The sequence below is a fragment of the Oncorhynchus kisutch genome, linkage group LG30, assembly GCF_002021735.2.
Source record: "Oncorhynchus kisutch isolate 150728-3 linkage group LG30, Okis_V2, whole genome shotgun sequence".
Taxonomy (NCBI): Eukaryota; Metazoa; Chordata; class Actinopteri; order Salmoniformes; family Salmonidae; genus Oncorhynchus; species Oncorhynchus kisutch.
Genome location: NC_034203.2, coordinates 4279227 through 4297368, shown reverse-complemented (window position 1 = coordinate 4297368; position 18142 = coordinate 4279227). Strand labels below are relative to the sequence as shown.

The window sequence follows — 18142 nt, the reverse complement described above, 5'->3', positions numbered from 1 at the left end:
ACAAATTTGCAAGATGTTTCAATGATGTCTCGGCCATGAAAATGAGACGTCTTTACCTGGTTGTGATTTGACATCACTACCAGCAGAAAGCCAGTTTACAACCATACCAAATGTCTGCCCACTGCAGAGTTTGCTTGCCTTCCATCTGTACTGTGCGTGTCTGCATAGAGTGTGTTCGCCAGTGATGCTTTTTGAAACATCTGTCTCCACAACTCACTTCATGAATGTCCCATTCCTAGTTCTCGGATATTGGGTCTCACCTTCATCTCGACGGCTCCATAACTCTGAAGGTGTAATTTCTATTCAGTCAGCCCAGAGAGCTCCCTCCCACCCTGGCTCATGCTTTGCTTCTCCCTGCAGGAAGGCTGTGAAGACGCCCAAGGCCCCGAGGACTCTGATCACACCCCATGGACGGGTGATGAATGTCAATGAACCCAAGTACGTATGTGGGGAATGGCAGGGGGATACAGTACACACACATCCACACTGTGGTTTTTTTCCTCTCATACACACGCACAGATGCATTAACACACAAAGGGCTCTATTTTCGGCTGGCGTTAATGCCTGGATCCGCAGTTGCTTGAAAAAGAGAGAAAATATAGTGTGAACGAAAACATGGGGGTTTGGCTCAGCCAAGCTGCTGGGCTAGCCTTGGGGAAAGGTGTGTCTTTGCACTAAATCCCACCCACTTAAATGACCTTCATCGTGCCTCGCTCTGGGAGCCAGTGGAGTGAGAGGAAGCCTCTCTAGCTGCTACTACTGCAACTAAAGTCAAACACAGCAGACATAGCCAACATGCACTGACAAGTGACAGTCATAAATAAATGGTTCTCCTGTTCAGGTCAGTGTTGACATTGTTGCCTTTATAATCAAGTTAGCAGAGTTGTGGACTCGAGTCACATGAGTTGGACTTGAGTCTGACTCAAGTCACAAATTTGATGGCTTGAGACTTGGCTTGATAGAAAATAAAATCACTTGAGACTTAACTCGGATTTGAGCCTCGGGACTCGACTTTGAAACTGATGACTTGAAATTATCTGGCCATGTTTTGTCACAAATTTTGTAGCACAGAGTCCGTGGATTACTCTCCACGCAGCCAGAGACAGTAGCCGCAACATCGCCCTTGCAAACAAATTTCAACAGATTGGCTAGTGAAACACACACACTCAGCCCTCTGATTGGGCCAGCTAACTATCAAACAACACAGGTCGGGTGAGCTAGCGAACAGATTGCTGATTTGCTGTGTACGACAAATGTCAAATTGTAGGGAGAGAGGATTGCCATAATGGATCAATATGTAACTCCCAAAATAGTTCAGTGATCAAGAATACTAACTGTTTACTTTGCAAGCTCACTAGCAATGGGGCATCAAGCAACAATTACTAGGCTACTGGTCTTTTGATATGTCAAATTTTCTTACAATTTATCATTTACAAAGTATATGAAGTTAGCATTTGGAATTTGATGTTAAAATGTATTATTACTGTGCACTCTCCAAACTCCCGCCAGTGGAGAGCACTTTGTTATCTTGTTGAAATGCTTGCTCTTGCTTTCTTTCACACGTTTAAATGCATATGTGGTAAAATTATATTCCTTCTAATCCTACAATAATTGCTAACATTTCAACATTCCATCCCCACAACGTTTATTACAACACTTAAATATTTCTGTTTCATGTTTGATAAGATACATTTTAATTTAGCCAACCATTTCTTACCCTCTGAGTGGGCGCATGTGCTTATATGTACTTGTTTGAGGTCCTGTTAAAACGATTTGGTTTCTCAAGGGAAGACTGTGCAATCTGGCCCGCTACCTGTCTCCTTTCAAATAGGACAAGTTAAAGGCTGATGCAGAGGCTAGTTCTTTTGGGCTATTGCCTGTGTATATTTGGTAAATCTACTTGTATATTTTGTATTATATGGTGCTTTCACCATTGGATCACCAAGATCTGTAAATAAATGTACACTCTGAGCATGTCAACCTGCCTTGCCTTCTGCTGATTTCTTGCCCTTACAGACTGCTACAAGGTCCCTATTTTACAATCAAAATGTGTTGGAGACAAAATAATGAAAGGGGCTGGTATCCTCAATAAATAGACAGATCTGTAGTTGAACAAGTCATTGCATGTACAGTGCATTCGGAAAGTATTCAGACCACTTCCCTATTTCCACATTTTGTTACGTTAGTCTTAAAAAAAAAATCTATATCAGAATACCTTTATCAATCTACGCACAACACTCCACTCCATAACACTCCATAATGTTTTAGACATTTTTGCTAAGGCACACACCTGTCTATATAAGGTCACACAGTTGACAGTGCATGTCAGAGCAAAAGCCAAGCCAGGTCCATAGATCTCTGAGGCAGAATTGGGTCAAAGCACAGATCTGGGAAAGGGTCCCAAAAAATGTATGCAGCATTGAAGGTCCCCAAGAACACAGTGGCCTCCATTATTTTTAAATGGAAGAAGTTTGTAACTACCAAGACTCTTCCTAGAGCTGGCTGCCCGGCCAAACTGAGCAATCGAGTGAGAAGGGCCTTGGTCAGGGACGTGACCAAGACCCGATGGTCACTCTGACAGAGTGACCGCCTCCAATTTTTTTTAAAGGACTGGAACTTTATATTTACCACTTGGATCCTGTTTCAGTAATAATGAAATCAGACCTTCTTGTTGCGTGTCCGATAATCTACCATTATAATCTACCGTTGGTATACATCCACTGGCCATTCATCCCTGGAGTTTTCCCAGACTTAAAGGCTTAAATTGCATCGAAGTTCCTCCTCTGTAATTTGGCCTTCACATGAGTCTTTCTGTACAGATGTTAATTTTCTATCATTAATAGTAAAACAATCCATACAACTAGCTTTGGTTAGTGGAGATGGAGGAGACTGAAATGAAAACATATTCATAAAGTACTTTACTTCCTATTTGAAAATATAGTTTGAGTGAATCATTTTTGCCCATTCATTTGTAACAAGTTTCAATCAAATAAATTGGTAGCATTTCTATGTTAAAGAATTTGGGCCAATCTTTCTTGATTAAGTTCCTCCATTTATTTTTGTTTTTCCTGTAACGTATTCTGTGCCTCTATTTCCTTTGTTAATATGAACTCTTTTGACCTAAATTGCTTTTGTTTTATAGATGAGTACTGAATTGTGTGGCCTCTAAAGGCACATTTTAAATGTGTCCTAAAAAAAAGTATGTTATAAATTATTCTGCTCTAGTTAAAAACAAATTATCATCCACTAGGCTTTGATTCCATTTCCAATATACTCGCCCACGTGGAAGTTCTGTAAGAGTAATGTACAGTATATGCGAAGTATGTGATGATCCGACGGCATTCTGTCCCCAATCAACACTTTTTAAACTTTTGCTGCCAGAGAGATTTACATAAGAAAGTAATCAAGACGACTAACTTGATTAAGCCTCCGGCATGTATATCTCACTAGGTAAGGGAATTTAAGCCTGCATATATCCACGAATTCCAATATTCCATGAAATTCATTATTTCCTTAAGTGCCTGAGGGTGATAGTTTGTAGTGTGATTGCCTTTACGGTCCATAGAGGTGTGTAAAACCATATTAAAATCTTCCCACTATAATAATAATAATAGAGTTTAGTGTTGCTTGTAGAGTTGACTAAGCAGGACTAACTACAGCCTACCACTATTGTACAGACCAAGGCCATCGATGAAGGCAGGTTGTCGTCCGCTCTGTATTCCACCTCACACATTGGACCCGAGTCTCAACCTCTGTCACCCCAAGGGGACACTGCAATGGTGTTTGTGACCATAATAGGCATTAAGGACAAAGGAGCATTCTGTCCAGCTGTAGCTGAGCGTGCTCTGTAATATAATGTAATTGACTCTGCCACATGAGAGCAGCGCCACCCCAAAAAATTCAAACATAACCCATCATGTTCAAAAATAGAGTCACGGGGTCTACCCTCCTCAGTTTCCTTACACCATACCTTATATCTCATAAAATGCGTTGTGTTTTTATTTGAGTACCTCGATTGCTTTGTGTAACTCTTGACTACCTCCGACGAGGAACTGCTTGGTCATTAACCAGTCGAAAACTACTGGTTGGCGGTGATTGGTACATTAGCTCGGCCGTCGTTGTTGATCATTTGGGCCTTCTGTCTTTCACAGAACGCGCTGGTGGCTTCCATTAGCTTTGAGTTTATCTAGGTGGATGGGGCGGCGGATGGGGAATGCAAGAGGTCAAGGTTCTAAAACATAGCTGATTTTATTTCTAATTTATCTTTATACATTTAGCTATGGTATGATGTTGTGAGATGGGCAGTGTAGTTTATGGTAATGTGGGTGGTAGATCCAGGTATATTATTCAGATCCATGCATATTATTCACTCAGTGGCCAGTTTATTAGGTCCACCACCCTGTTCACAAAAATGGTTTACGCCTACAGACAGTGAGTCACGTGGCCGTAGCTTGCCAAATAAAGCAGGCAGATAGGCAGCAAGGCATTCAGTTACTGTTTAAATGAACGTTAGAATGGGAAAAATGAGTTACCTAAGCGACTTCGAGTGTGGTATGATCGTCGGTGCCAGGCTCGCCGGTTCCAGTATCTCAGAACGGCCAGCCTCCTGGGCTTTATCGAGAATGGTGCATCAAACAAGATACATCCAGTCAGCGGCAGTCCTGTGGGCGATAACAGCTCGTTAATGAGAGGTCCAAGGAGAATGGCAAGCTAATGGGCGGGCCACAAACAGGCAAATAATGTCACAGTACAACAGTGGTGTGCAGAACGGCATCTCGGAACACACAACTCGTCGGTCCTTGTCACGGATGGGCTATTGCAGCAAACAACCACACCGGCTTCCTCTCCTATCAGCTAAATCCCCCTTCCTACCTGATGTCAACGGTACAGGCTGGTGGTGGTGGTGTAATGGTATGGGGGAAAGTTTTCCGGCAACACCAATTGAGTAACGTTTCCATGCCCCTGAGAATTCAGGCTCTTCTGGAGGCAAAGGGGGGTCCAACTCAGTACTAGATGGCTGTACTTAATAAAGTGTATGTCTCTGGTCTTACCACTTAATCACAATCTGTGTGGGTGCACCTACACCTGGCATCTTTAACATTTTGGAAGGGGAAGGGTTTATTTGACCCATAGACTTGGAGGCATTCAGAGGGGAGGGTTTGTGGACTTTGGTCTGCTGCCAAAGAGTATCCCCCTTGGTTCCGCCACCCACACTAGGCCAAACATCTCAACCTCTCCCCCTAAAACCAAATTGAAAGCTGGTTGGAGACCAGCACTCAGGCGAGATTTGGTTTTGGGTTGCTGAGATAAGGATATACCAAGTTAATAAAGATTTGTAATTGTCTCCTTACTGGATCAGAGTGCTCTGGAGTTTGTATATGTACTTGAGTTGACCTGAGTCTTCATGATGAGTGATATGAGTTCCACACTGATGGGTCAGCAGCATGTACAGTAACATTTGGTCTAAGCATTGAGACCAATGCAGATCAGATAACATGGTGTAGTGGCATTTGTTTCAAAGAGATGTTTGTGACTTGGCCCACACGGGTCACTTTGGTAAGTAATACATCAATGGTCTATCTAATAATAATATGATCCATAGGCTGGATTTCAATCTCACAGAAGATGGGGACAATAACACCATTGTCTTGGATCTGGAAGTCTACAGGTTGGTATAATTGTTTGAAACAAAACATGAACAATTTTCATGTCCAAATAGACTTACCTTATATACAGTATCCCCGTGTCAAAATGGAATTCCTTTTCCCACGGTTTTGTATGCAGGCATATGGACACTTCCCTGATGGATGTTGATGTTCAACCAACGTACGCCCGAGTGACTGTCAAAGGAAAGGTACTCCCTCACATGTTGGATATTGTATGTTGCAAAGTCTGAGTTGTAATCAGCTAGCTAACTTCTGTTTATCATGAAGATGTTTTTAGGAGAATGGAATTCTGCTGTCCTTTACTATTTCATTGTTGTACAGGCGTAAGGCACATTCACATGACTCGTGCAAGAATGACTTTGTGCAGGGCAAGCCATTGTCTTTCAACGGAGTGAGAGCGAACCCAGCAAGCACTGTGGCTTGCATAAATCAAGTGAAAGGGCCTATTGACAGGATTTGAGATGGGGAGACTGTTGAAAGGGATGAATGGTGAAGAGGTGAACTGGGGGATCGACCTGTGGCCCATCTAACATGACTATTGATACACTTTTCAAATGACAAATGTATGTCACAGATAAGGATTTAGTATCGTAGTTCAATTGACCTAAATACTTTCTAAACTGCTCCGTTCTTCCTCACCAATCTGTGTATGTCAAGGCTATTCCCCTTTTATTTTCTTTGCTGCAATATCATAGGCTGTTGTTCTTCATTTGCCGTTCCACAGACTGTGTTGCTTAGCGCATCTTCATGTCATATGTTTACATATGTGGCATAACAACGCATGCTCTTTTAGTGGAAGCACACGGAAATATGCAGGGTAGAATTCGCACTTTTTACAAAGAGTGTTGATGGGCACCTACGATTCCAACAGCTAGTCCTCCTACACGCTGCATTGGGTAACAGTGGGAAAGTCGCCAGGCAAACTGCAGGCAGCCGTTCCAGTGCTGCGATTACACTCTGAGTTATGGCAGCCTGGCAGTATTTTTCGCAGGCGGTACATTTGTGAGATGCAACAGGCTTTTTTTCCCCTCACTCTCTTAATTCTAGAAGTGTAAAAACACGTCTGAAGTCCCTCCAGTGTCATTCTGGTCTCTCGTTACCTCATGCTTGTACGACACAATCACACTAAATCACAAATGCGTGATTAGTTCATTCATCAAAATGTTAAACATGCCACTAAAATGATGATGAAAGGAACCGCAAATCAATGCGTTCGGAAGATATTGGATCTCCAAACATTTGTTCAACTATGGTCAGTAGGGTCGTTCCACCCAAAAATCTTTGATTTCATCTAATTAACATTCTATCAGATAGAGCACATCATTAAGTTCATAATAATTAACATTCTATCAGAGAGCACATGTTGAAACTTGGAGAAATGTTGGGATTAAGTGGGTTAAAATCTTCCTAGAAGTCATAGAGGGTGCATGGACGGACATGTCAAAATGCTACATTTTGGCACTTTATCAAGCCATTATTCATATAAAACATCAGATTTATTGAATTGTCCATGAAGTCCCTATATTACAGGGCACTTGATTTAATATAACAGACTTTTAATATTCAATATTGGTGTACAATTTCTACTTAAAATATTAAAGGGATGCAAAAGGCACTCATTTTGTATGACCCAGTATCTGATTAGAGCACTGCAAACTTTTAAAGGTGCAGTGAGGCCCTAAAGAGTCTGATTGTAAACAAATGGGTCGGCTTTGGCAAATGTAAATGCCACTGAGTTATTTGAATATTGTGGTAACCGCCACTAAAACAGCCACAGTGTAACTCAGCGGCTGTTACATTTGCCACAAACTACCCTCCTTTTTAAATTTTACGTGCCTCACTGTGGGTGGAAATAGAGATTAAGTAGTGCACCTTTAAGAGGAAAGTAAGTTATGGCACCTCAGCGTGAGGTCATTTTCTGCCTATGAACTTTTACGTTTTTAGAAACATCATCCATCCAACATTAGTTAGCGAACTGCCATTTTTGCCATACATCGGACTGACATCTAGTGTGCCATCACAGGGAGTGAATGTTTATCTTTGTGTCCGGTCATGGTCATAATTGCTTTCAGCACATTCGGAGAGGTGCAGTCAGACAATCTCACGCAACCAGGCCAGAGTGAACTTTAAGCCTGATTAAACAGCTGTTTGGTGATCAATAAATTCCAGGACTGTAATTTTGTTTTTGTTAAATCTTGGAGGATACAAATGAGGGTGATGAAATGTTGGCAGTTTTCCTGAGTTTGGGGTTCTTGCTCTCCAGCTCAGGTGCACTTCAAGCTGTTAGCCTATTTATGGATCAATGTTTTATGCCAAGTATTGTTGGTCTGATTGGACCCCAGGGGATTTATCCGATGACACATCACATCACGGAATGACGGAGGCCTTTAAAATCTGTTATTAAAATTTACAAATTTAAGGATCGGAGGAAATGTATCTGAAGAGTCATTCGGGGTGTGTATATCAAGTCCACTTTACATTTTGACGACCTGTTACTCTCTGTCTGTTACATGGACTCGAGTTTTAAGTTAGAAAGTTTTTTTCTATGTGGTCTAGTTTTGGTGGAATTAGGAGTGATTGATGAATTCAAGTGTTGCACAGTGAGATATTCAGCAAACCTTTCCAACTCTATAAAAAGCCCCACTAATGATTAAAGTCATTTGACATACTGTAACTTTGTCGGTGTTGGAACAGGGCATTAATCTTAGTAATTAAACTTGTGAATAATTTACACCACAGATTTTTCAGCTGGTGCTGCCCGCAGAAGTGAGGCCTGACAGCTCGACAGCGAAGAGGTCCCAAATCACCGGCCACTTGGTCCTCACAATGCCAAAGGTACTGTATGTAGTAAAACCTATCCTGGTCCTCACATTGCCAAGGGTATGTAGTAAAACCTATCCTGGTCCTCACAAAGCTAAAGGTATGTACAGTAGGGTGCTGTCTTTCGGATGGGACATTAAACAAGTGTCCTGACTCTGTGGTCACTAAAGATCCCATGACACTCATTGTAAGAGTAGGGGTGTTAACCCCGGTGTCCTGGCTACATTCCCAATCTGGCCTTGATACCATCATGGCCACCTAATCATCCCCAGTTTACAATTGGCTCATTCCTTCCCCCTCCTCTCCCCTGTAACTATTCCCCATGTTGTTTCTTTAAATGAGAATGTGTTCTCAGTCAATTTACCTGGTAAAATAAGGGTAAAAAAATTAATGTCGTCACACCTATCCTGCTCCTCACAATGCCTAAAGTATGTAGTCAAACTTATTCTGGTCCTCACAATGCCAAAAGTAGGTTCTGTATTCCTCGTATGTGTGCATGATACTATAATATACAGTGGGGAGAACAAGTATTTGATACACTGCCGATTTTGCATGTTTTCCCACTTACAAAGCATGTAGAGGTCTGTAATTTTTATCATAGGTACACTTCAACTGTGAGAGATGGAATCTAAAACAAAAATCAAGAAAATCACATTGCAAATTAATTACTTAAAAATCATACATTTTATTGCATGACATAAGTATTTGATACATCAGAAAAGCAGAACTTAATATTTGGTACAGAAACCTTTGTTTGCAATTACAGAGATCATACGTTTCCTGTAGTTCTTGACCAAGTTTGCACACACTGCAGCAGGGATTTTGGCCCACTCCTCCATACAGACCTTCTCCAGATCCTTCAGGTTTCGGGGCTGTCGCTGGGCAAAACAAACCTTCAGCTCCCTCCACTCTAGACCTTGAGATGCTTCTTACGGAGCCACTCCTTAGTTGCCCTGGCTGTGTGTTTCGGGTCGTTGTCATGCTGGAAGACCCAGCCACGACCCATCTTCAATGCTCTTACTGAGGGAAGGAGGTTGTTGGCCAAGATCTTGCGATTCATGGCCCCATTCATCCTCCCCTCAATACGGTGCAGTCGTCCTGTCCCCTTTCCAGAAAAGCATCCCCAAAGAATGATGTTTCCACCTCCATGCTTCACGGTTGGGATGTTGTTCTTGGGGTTGTACTCATCCTTCTTCTTCCTCCAAACACAGCGAGTGGAGTTTAGACCAAAAGGCTCTATTTTTGTCTCATCAGACCACATGACCTTCTCCCATTCCTCCTCTGGATCATCCAGATGGTCATTCGCAAACTTCAGACGGTTCTGGGCATGCGCTGGCTTGAGCAGAGGGACCTTGCGTGCGCTGCAGGATTTTAATCCATGACGGCGTAGTGTGTTACTAATGGTTTTCTTTGAGACTGTGGTCCCAGCTCTCTTCAGGTCATTGACCAGGTCCTGCCGTGTATTTCTGGGCTGATCCCTCACCTTCCTCGTGATCATTGATGCCCCACGAGGTGAGATCTTGCATGAAGTCCAAGACCGAGGGTGATTGACCGTCATCTTGAACTTCTTCCATTTTCTAATAATTGCGCCAAAAGTTGTTGCCTTCTCACCAAGCTGCTTGCCTATTGTCCTGTAGCCCATCCCAGCCTTGTGCAGGTCTACAATTTTATCCATGATGTCCTCACACAGCTCCCTGGTCTTGGCCAGTGTGGAGAGTTTGAAGGCTGTTTGATTGAGTGTGTGGACAGGTGTCTTTTATACAGGTAACGAGTTCAAACAGGTGCAGTTAATACAGGTAATGAGTGGAGAACAGGAGGGCTTCTTAAAGAAAAACGAACAGGTCTGTGAGAGACGTAATTCTTACTGGTTGGTAGGTGATCAAATACTTATGTCATGCAATAAAATGCAAATTAATTACTTAAAAATCATACAATGTGATTTTCTGGATTTTTGTTTTAGATTCTCACAGTTGAAGTGTACCTATGATAAAAAATACAGACCTCTACATGCTTTGTAAGTAGGAAACACTGACGATTTTGCAGGTTATCAAATACTTATTCTCCCCACTTTATTTAAGAGATACAGTACACTGATGAAGTAATCTCTTTGGAAACAGCATGTGTATTAATAACCCAGCATTTTAATCACTTACACCTCAAATGTGAAGTGGCATTAACCTCAATTTGAACCCAATGCATCCACATGGAGATTTTTAAATTCCTTATACAGTTACTTCAATTCATGTTTTATGCATGAATATGTGCAGGAGTTAAATGAGAGTGCATATTGATACAAAGATAGATACCCTTAACTGATAGACATCCATCACCCTCGTGTGTCGTGGTTAGTTTGAAACATACACCAGCTTCCGGGTAGCGGCAGGGTAGCCTAGTGGTTAGAGAGTTGGACTAGTAACCGGAAGGTTGCAAGTTCAAACCCCCGAGCTGACAATCTGTCGTTCTGCCCCTGAACCCCCTGTTCCTAGACAGTCATTGAAAATAAGAATTTGTTCTTAACTGACTTGCCTAGTTAAATAAAGGTAAAATACATTTGAGTGAATTTTCCAACTATCATGTACAGTGCATTTGGAAAGTATTCAGACCCCTTGACTTTTTCCACAGCCTTATTCTAAAGTGGATTACATAATTGTTTTCCCCTCATAATGACAAAGTGAAAACAGGTTTTTAGATTTTTTTGCAAATGTTTTAGAAATAAAAAACAGAAATACCTTATTTACATAAGTATTCAGACCCTTTGCTATGTGACTCGAAATTGAGCTCAGGTGCATCCCTGTTTCCATTGATCATCCTTGAGATGTTTCTACAACTTGATTAGAGTCCAACTGCGGTAAATTCAGTTGATTGGACATGATTTGGAAAGGCACACACCTGTCTATATAAAGTCCCGCAGTTGACAGTGCATGTCAGAGCAAAAATCAAGCTATGAGGTCGAAGGAATTTTCCGTAGAACTACGCGACAGGATTTTGTCGAAGCACAGATCTGGGGAAGGGTACCAAAAAATGTCTGCAGCATTGAAGGTCTCCAAGAACACTCCATCATTCTTAAAAGGAATACGTTTGGAACCAACAAGACTCTTACTAGTTGAGCAATTCGAGGAGAAGGGCCTTGGTCAGGGAGGTGACCAAGAACCCGATGGGCACTCTGACAGAGCTCCAGAGCTCCTCTGTGGAGAAGGGAGAACCTTCATAAAGGACAACCATCTCTGCAGAACTCCACCTATCAGGCCTTTATGGTAGAGTGTAGAGACGGAAGCCACTCCCCAGTAAAATGCACATGACAGCCGCACCTAAAGGACTATCAGACCATGAGAAACAAGATTCTCTTGTCTGATAAAACCAAGATTGAACTCTTTGGCCTGAATGCTAAGCGTCACGTCTGGAGGAAACCTAGCACCATCCCTATGGTGAAGCATGGTGGTGCCAGCATCATACTTTAGGGATGTTTTTCAGCGGCAGGGACTGGGAGACTCGTCAGGTTTGAAAGATGAACCGAGCAATGTACTGAGAGATCCTTGATGAAAAACTGCTCCAGATCACTCAGGACCTCAGACTGGGGTGAAGGTTCACGTTCCAACAGGACAATGACCCTAAGCACACAGCCAAGGCAACACAGGAGTGGCTTCGGGACAAGTCTCTGAATGTCCTTGAGTGGCCCAACCAGAGCTCGGACTTGAACCCGATCGAACATCTCTGGAGAGACCTCAAAATATCTGCGCAGCAACGCTCCCCGTCCAACCTGACAGACCTTGAGAGGATCTGCAGAGAAGAATTGGGAAAAACTCCCCAAATACAGGTGTGCGAAGCTTGTAGCATCATACCCAAGAAGACTTGAGGCTGTAATCGCTGCCAAAGGTGCTTCAAGTAGGTACTGAGTAAAGTGTCTAAATACTTATATAAATGTGATTTCAGTTTATTTATTTTTATTTGCAAAAAAACTACTGTTTTTGCTTTGTAACTATTGGGTATTGTGTGTAGATTGATGAGGGGGAAAAACGTTTTAATCCATTTTAGAATAAGGCTGTAACGTAACAAAATGTGGAAAAGTTCAAAGGTTATGAATACTTTCTGAATGCACTGTACATCTAGCTGGTGTTTCTTTGCATCGGCATGACAGAAGGGTAGTGTGTGTCTTTCTTAACAATAGATGATGCACTATCTATAATATTAAGGAAGGTTCTACTCAAGACCTACCTTGTCACAACACAACTGATTGGCTGAAATGCATTATGAAGGAAATACATTCTACAAATTAACATTTAACAAGGCACACCTGTTAATTGAAATGCCAAGAGTGTGCAAAGCTGTCAAGGCAAAGGGTGGCTAATTTGAAGAATCTCAAATCTATAATGTATTTTGATTTGTTGAACACTTTTTTGGTTACTACATGATTCCATATGTGTTATTTCATAGTGTTGATGTCTTCACTATTATTATACAATGTAGGAAATAATAATAATAAAGAAAAACCCTTGAATGAGTAGGTGTGTCCAAACTTTTAACTGGTGTGTTAAAATTCCAACCAGAAGCCATATTACAGGCAACATCTGCGCTGAGCTGAAGGCTAGAACTGCCTCTTTCAAGGAGTGGACACTAATCCGGAAGCTTATAAGAAATCCCGACACAAATCATTGTCGCAATTTATTCAGATTATAGACTGCGGTGATATAATTTATGAATGCAGCTGCCATTGTATTGAAGCCACTGGATGCTGTATATCATAATGCATTATGCTTCATTACGGGTGATGGGTTCAGCACACATCGCAAGTCTCGCAGATTGATGCATTGCATTCTTTTTGTCCAAAGCCCTCTTGTGTAAACTACCAGCGTACCTCACTTCTCTGGTAACCTACAGAGATACTAGCAATCAGACACAATCTCAGTTAACTCTAGAGATACTTTTGATCTCGACAGAGTTGGGTAAATCAGCCTTTAGCTGTTTTGCACTTTGCTTGTGGAATTGTCCACAGAATTCACTGAAATTGAATGAATTGGTCCATCTGAAGCAGTTCAGACAGCTACATGAGGACCTTTTTAAGGTAGATTTTTAAAAATTATTCTATGATTGATCTTATGTTTATTTTTTTTATTTTTTTTCTCCCCAATTTCGTGATATCCAATTGGTAGTTAGTCTTGTCCCATCACAGCAACTCCCGGACGGACTCGGGAGAGATGAAGGTCAAATGCCATGCTTCCCCCGAAACACGACCCACTCTTTGGACACACTGCTTGCTGAACCCTGAAGCCAGCCGCACCAATGTGTCGGAGGAAACACCGTACAGCTGGCGACAGTAGTCGGCGTGCATGCGCCCGGCCCGCCACAAGGAGTCGCTAGAGCACGATGGGACAAGGACAGCCCGGACGACGCTGGGCCAATTGTGCGCTGCCTCATGGGTCTCCCGTTTGCGGCCTGCTACGACACAGCCACTCGGGAGGCCAGATAGAGACTAATATAAGTTAATATATCACCTTAAGAGAACATGCATTGTAAATGGACTTAAGGTCTTTGAAAAGCACTGACCTTTTTCAGTAAAAACAACTTGTTCTGCATTGTTGAGATTAGGATCTTGATTAAATTACATCCAAATAAAGAGAGCAGGTGTTGTTGTTGTTGAGCATCTCTCCCTTTCTATAAATCCCCATACAGTTAACTTGCACTATACAAAGCTAGAGGACAGATCACAATGTAGTCTTTCACCAGTATCAATGGAATTAGCAAAGGATCTTCTGCAAATAAGAGGTGAGTATCCCAAAGATCATCTTTAGCACTAAAATAATTTGAAGTCCATTGGTAAGCAATGAACGAACAATGACCTTAACGCTGAAGAGGGTCTTAATGTTTTTGGGAAACTCTGCCCTTATTTGCAGAAGTCAACCACGATTTCTGCATCTATGATATGTTCTGATGGAAATACATATTTTTGTAGGCTCAGGGTGAAATCAAAATGACAACCCCTCATCCTCCCAAAGTTTCTCAAAGCAGCAACACACCTGAAGAGAAGACAAGGTAATCACTCCCATTTATTTAGATGATCTTCCTTTGTTTTAATGCCAGATGTTACCCTTTAAAGGTGACATTATGCCAGGGTAATTAATAAATACCATTGTTTAAACTTGTAACAGTGTACACTATGGTCCTGTGTAGCTCAGTTGGTAGAGCATGGGGCTTGCCATCTGCTACTGTTAGGTTGCTTTGTATAAAAGTGTCTGTTAAATGGCATATGTATTCAAATATAATTTTTTGATTAGTAAGTGTAGGTGGCTTTTTGTGCAAATACTGCAAAGTGAGAGCAAAAAATCCCATAAGGGGAAGAATTTACAGGGTTAATCCATTGGATGTGAAGTAGCTGATATAAAGACTGACCTTGCCAAAGCATTGACTCAAATTCCCACTACTCTGGTATTGAATAAGCACCAAACAATCCAGCAATGCTATGCTAAAAGTAAGCATACTTTTCATGACCACTGTCTTCACCCCGCATTTAGAATGCACACATCTGCTAGTGTTATGGTTCTCAATCTTCCACATTTACTGTGTCCTAAATGGCACCCTATTCTCTTTATGTTGCACTACGTTTGACCAGAGCCCATTGGATTATGGTCCAAAGTAGTTATATAAGGAATATGGTGCCATTGTCCCCCTTGTTGATCAAATCAAATCAAATTTTATTTGTCACATACACATGGTTAGCAGATGTTAATGCGAGTGTAGCGAAATGCTTGTGCTTCTAGTTCCGACAATGCAGTAATAACCAACAAGTAATCTAGCTAACAATTCCAAAACTACTACCTTATAGACACAAGTGTAAGGGGATAAAGAATATGTACATAAAGATATATGAATGAGTGATGGTACAGAGCGGCATAGGCAAGATACAGTAGATGGTATTGAGTGCAGTATATGCACATATGAGATGAGTATGTAAACAAAGTGGCATAGTTAAAGTGGCTAGTGATACATGTATTACATAAGGATGCAGTAGATGATATAGAGTACAGTATATACGTATACATATGAGATGAATAATGTAGGGTATGTAAACATTATATTAGGTAGCATTGTTTAAAGTGGCTAGTGATATATTTTACATCAATTCCCATCAATTCCCATTATTAAAGTGGCTGGAGTTGAGTCAGTGTGTTGGCAGCAGCCACTCAATGTTAGTGGTGGCTGTTTAATGATGGCCTTGAGATAGAAGCTGTTTTTCAGTCTCTCGGTCCCAGCTTTGATGCACCTGTACTGACCTCGCCTTCTGGATGATAGCGGGGTGAACAGGCAGTAAGCTGATGTAAGCTAGCTGTATATTAAACACCCACAAAGCTTCGCCTGAGGCACTGTTAAGATGAAATCAAATCAAATGTATTTATATAGCCCTTCGTACATCAGCTGATATCTCAAAGTGCTGTACAGAAACCCAGCCTAAACCCCCAAACAGCAAGCAATGCAGGTGTAGAAGCACAGTGGCTAGGAAAAACTCCCTAGAAAGGCCAAAACCTAGGAAGAAACCTAGAGAGGAACCAGGCTATGTGGGGTGGCCAGTCCTCTTCTGGCTGTCCCGGGTGGAGATTATAACAGAACATGGCCAAGACACTGTGGCCCCATCCGATGACACCTCCGGACAGGGCCAAACAGGAGGATATAACCCCACCCACTTTGTCAAAGCACAGCCCCCACACCACTAGAGGGATATCTTCAACCACCAACTTACCATCCTGAGACAAGGCCGAGTATAGCCCACAAAGATCTCCGCCACGGCACAACCCAAGGGGGTGCGCCAACCAAATGGCACCATATTACTTTCCAAATGGCACGACATTCCCTATATAGTGCAGTACTTTTTAACAGAGCCCTGGGCTTCATATTAATGAGTGCATTTCCTACAGGCACAGGTTACCTTGACCAGGTTAGCCTGTCATAAGGGTAGGCTTTATACTTTATACACTTTATACAGAGTGGTTCGAAATTGCCCCTAAGCTCTGGTCCAAGGACAGTTTTATTTCTCCCAAAGGGTTGAAGTTTGGATGCCGGTTTGGAAAACTGACACAGGAGCTGTCCAGACCTGGGTACAAATACTATTTGAAGTGTTTGAAAGTGTTTGGGCGGTGTTTGCACGCCTTGGACTTTTCTAATGGTTCCTTTGCAACAGATAAGCTACATCAGAGTATCAAAAGTCTTTGAAAGGATTTAAGACAGTATTTGAACCCAGCACGGTTCCAGCAACTATGATGAATGCTTATCCAGGCCAGTGCAGTAGTGTGTAGTGTGAAATTCATTTTTCTTTACAGCCTTTCTTGCTAGCTCTAAACCCAACAATGCGGTAATCAATAATTGAATACAAAAACAAATGTAAGGTAGAACAAAAACACGAGAAATTAAAATAAGAAGAACACGAGAAAGTAAATAAGCATACTATATACAGGGTCAGTCAGTTCCAGTAGCATATTTACAATGTGCAGGGATATTGGAGGGATAGAAGTAGGTATGTATGTGGATGTGTGTAAAGTCAGTATATAAATGTATGTGCATATTATGTGCATTATCAGCAAATTATGAAGTGAGTGTTTGTGTGTGTGTTGGTGTGTGTTGGTGTGTGTGAGTGTGTAGGCCCCTTGTGACAGTGCAAAAATAAAATACAAAGGTCAACTCAGAGTTTGTGTAGCCATTTTGTTAGCTATTTAGCAATCTTATGGCTTGTGGATAGAAGCTGTTCAGGAGAATGTTGGTGTCAGACTTGATGCACCAGTTCCGCTTGTCGTGTGGAAGTAGAGAGAACAGTCTATGGCTTGGGTGGCTGGAGTTTTTAACGATTTTCCGGGCCTTCCTTTCAAACCGCCTGATATAGAGGTCCTGGATAGCAGGGAGCTCGGCCCCAGTGATGAACTGGGCTGTCCGCACCAGCCTCTGTAGCGCCATATGATTGAGGGCGGTTCTACTGCCATACCTGTAACGGTTCTCTTGTAGTGAAGGAGAGGAGGACCAAAATGCAGCGTGGTGGTTATTCATGTTTCTTTAATGAAGACGCTATACATGAATAAACTAACGAAAACAATAAACGTGAGAACTCAAAACAGCCCTATCTGGTGCAAAACACAAAGACAGGAACAATCACCCACAAACACACAGTGAAACCCAGGCTACCTAAATATGGTTCCCAATCAGAGACAATGACTAACACCTGCCTCTGATTGAGAACCATATCAGGCCAAACACATTAACAGACAAACTAGACACACAACATAGAATGCCCACTCAGATCACACCCTGACCAAACAAACATAGAAACATACAAAGCAAACTATGGTCTGGGTGTGACAATACCAAGCAGTGATACAGCCAGTCAAGATGCTCTCAATGGTACAGCTGTAGAACTTTTTGAGGATTTCAGGGCCCATGCCAAACCTTTTTAACCTACTGTCCCCACTACAACAACAAAAATACTTAAATACATGTAATGTATGGCCGACCAGTGGCTTTAAAACCCCACAATGGCCAATACATAGCATCAACAATTCAGGGTTTATATACATAATTGGTTGAAACCAAAAATGTCAAGTGTCCTTGGCTGATCTGCAGTCGACGACTAGTTTGGCTTCCTCACCTTGCCTTGAGGTGTGCTGCCTCTTTAACTGGCTAAC

The 18142-nt window shown here is 41.9% G+C and overlaps 1 protein-coding gene across 4 annotated transcripts in view; it reads left to right on the top strand.

Moving 5' to 3' along the window:
- dnaaf11 (dynein axonemal assembly factor 11) overlaps positions 1 to 18142 on the top strand; it is a 67231-nt gene that overhangs the window by 26543 nt on the left and 22546 nt on the right. For 3 of the 4 annotated variants that reach the window (XM_020466400.2, XM_020466399.2, XM_020466401.2), the window contains 5 exons: positions 361 to 438; positions 5603 to 5668; positions 5785 to 5854; positions 8406 to 8501; positions 14434 to 14513. In XM_020466400.2, coding sequence (XP_020321989.1) covers positions 361 to 438; positions 5603 to 5668; positions 5785 to 5854; positions 8406 to 8501; positions 14434 to 14513 — 390 coding nt within the window. The remainder of the gene's footprint in view (positions 1 to 360; positions 439 to 5602; positions 5669 to 5784; positions 5855 to 8405; positions 8502 to 14433; positions 14514 to 18142) is intronic. The other variant, XM_020466402.2, reaches the window with a different exon arrangement.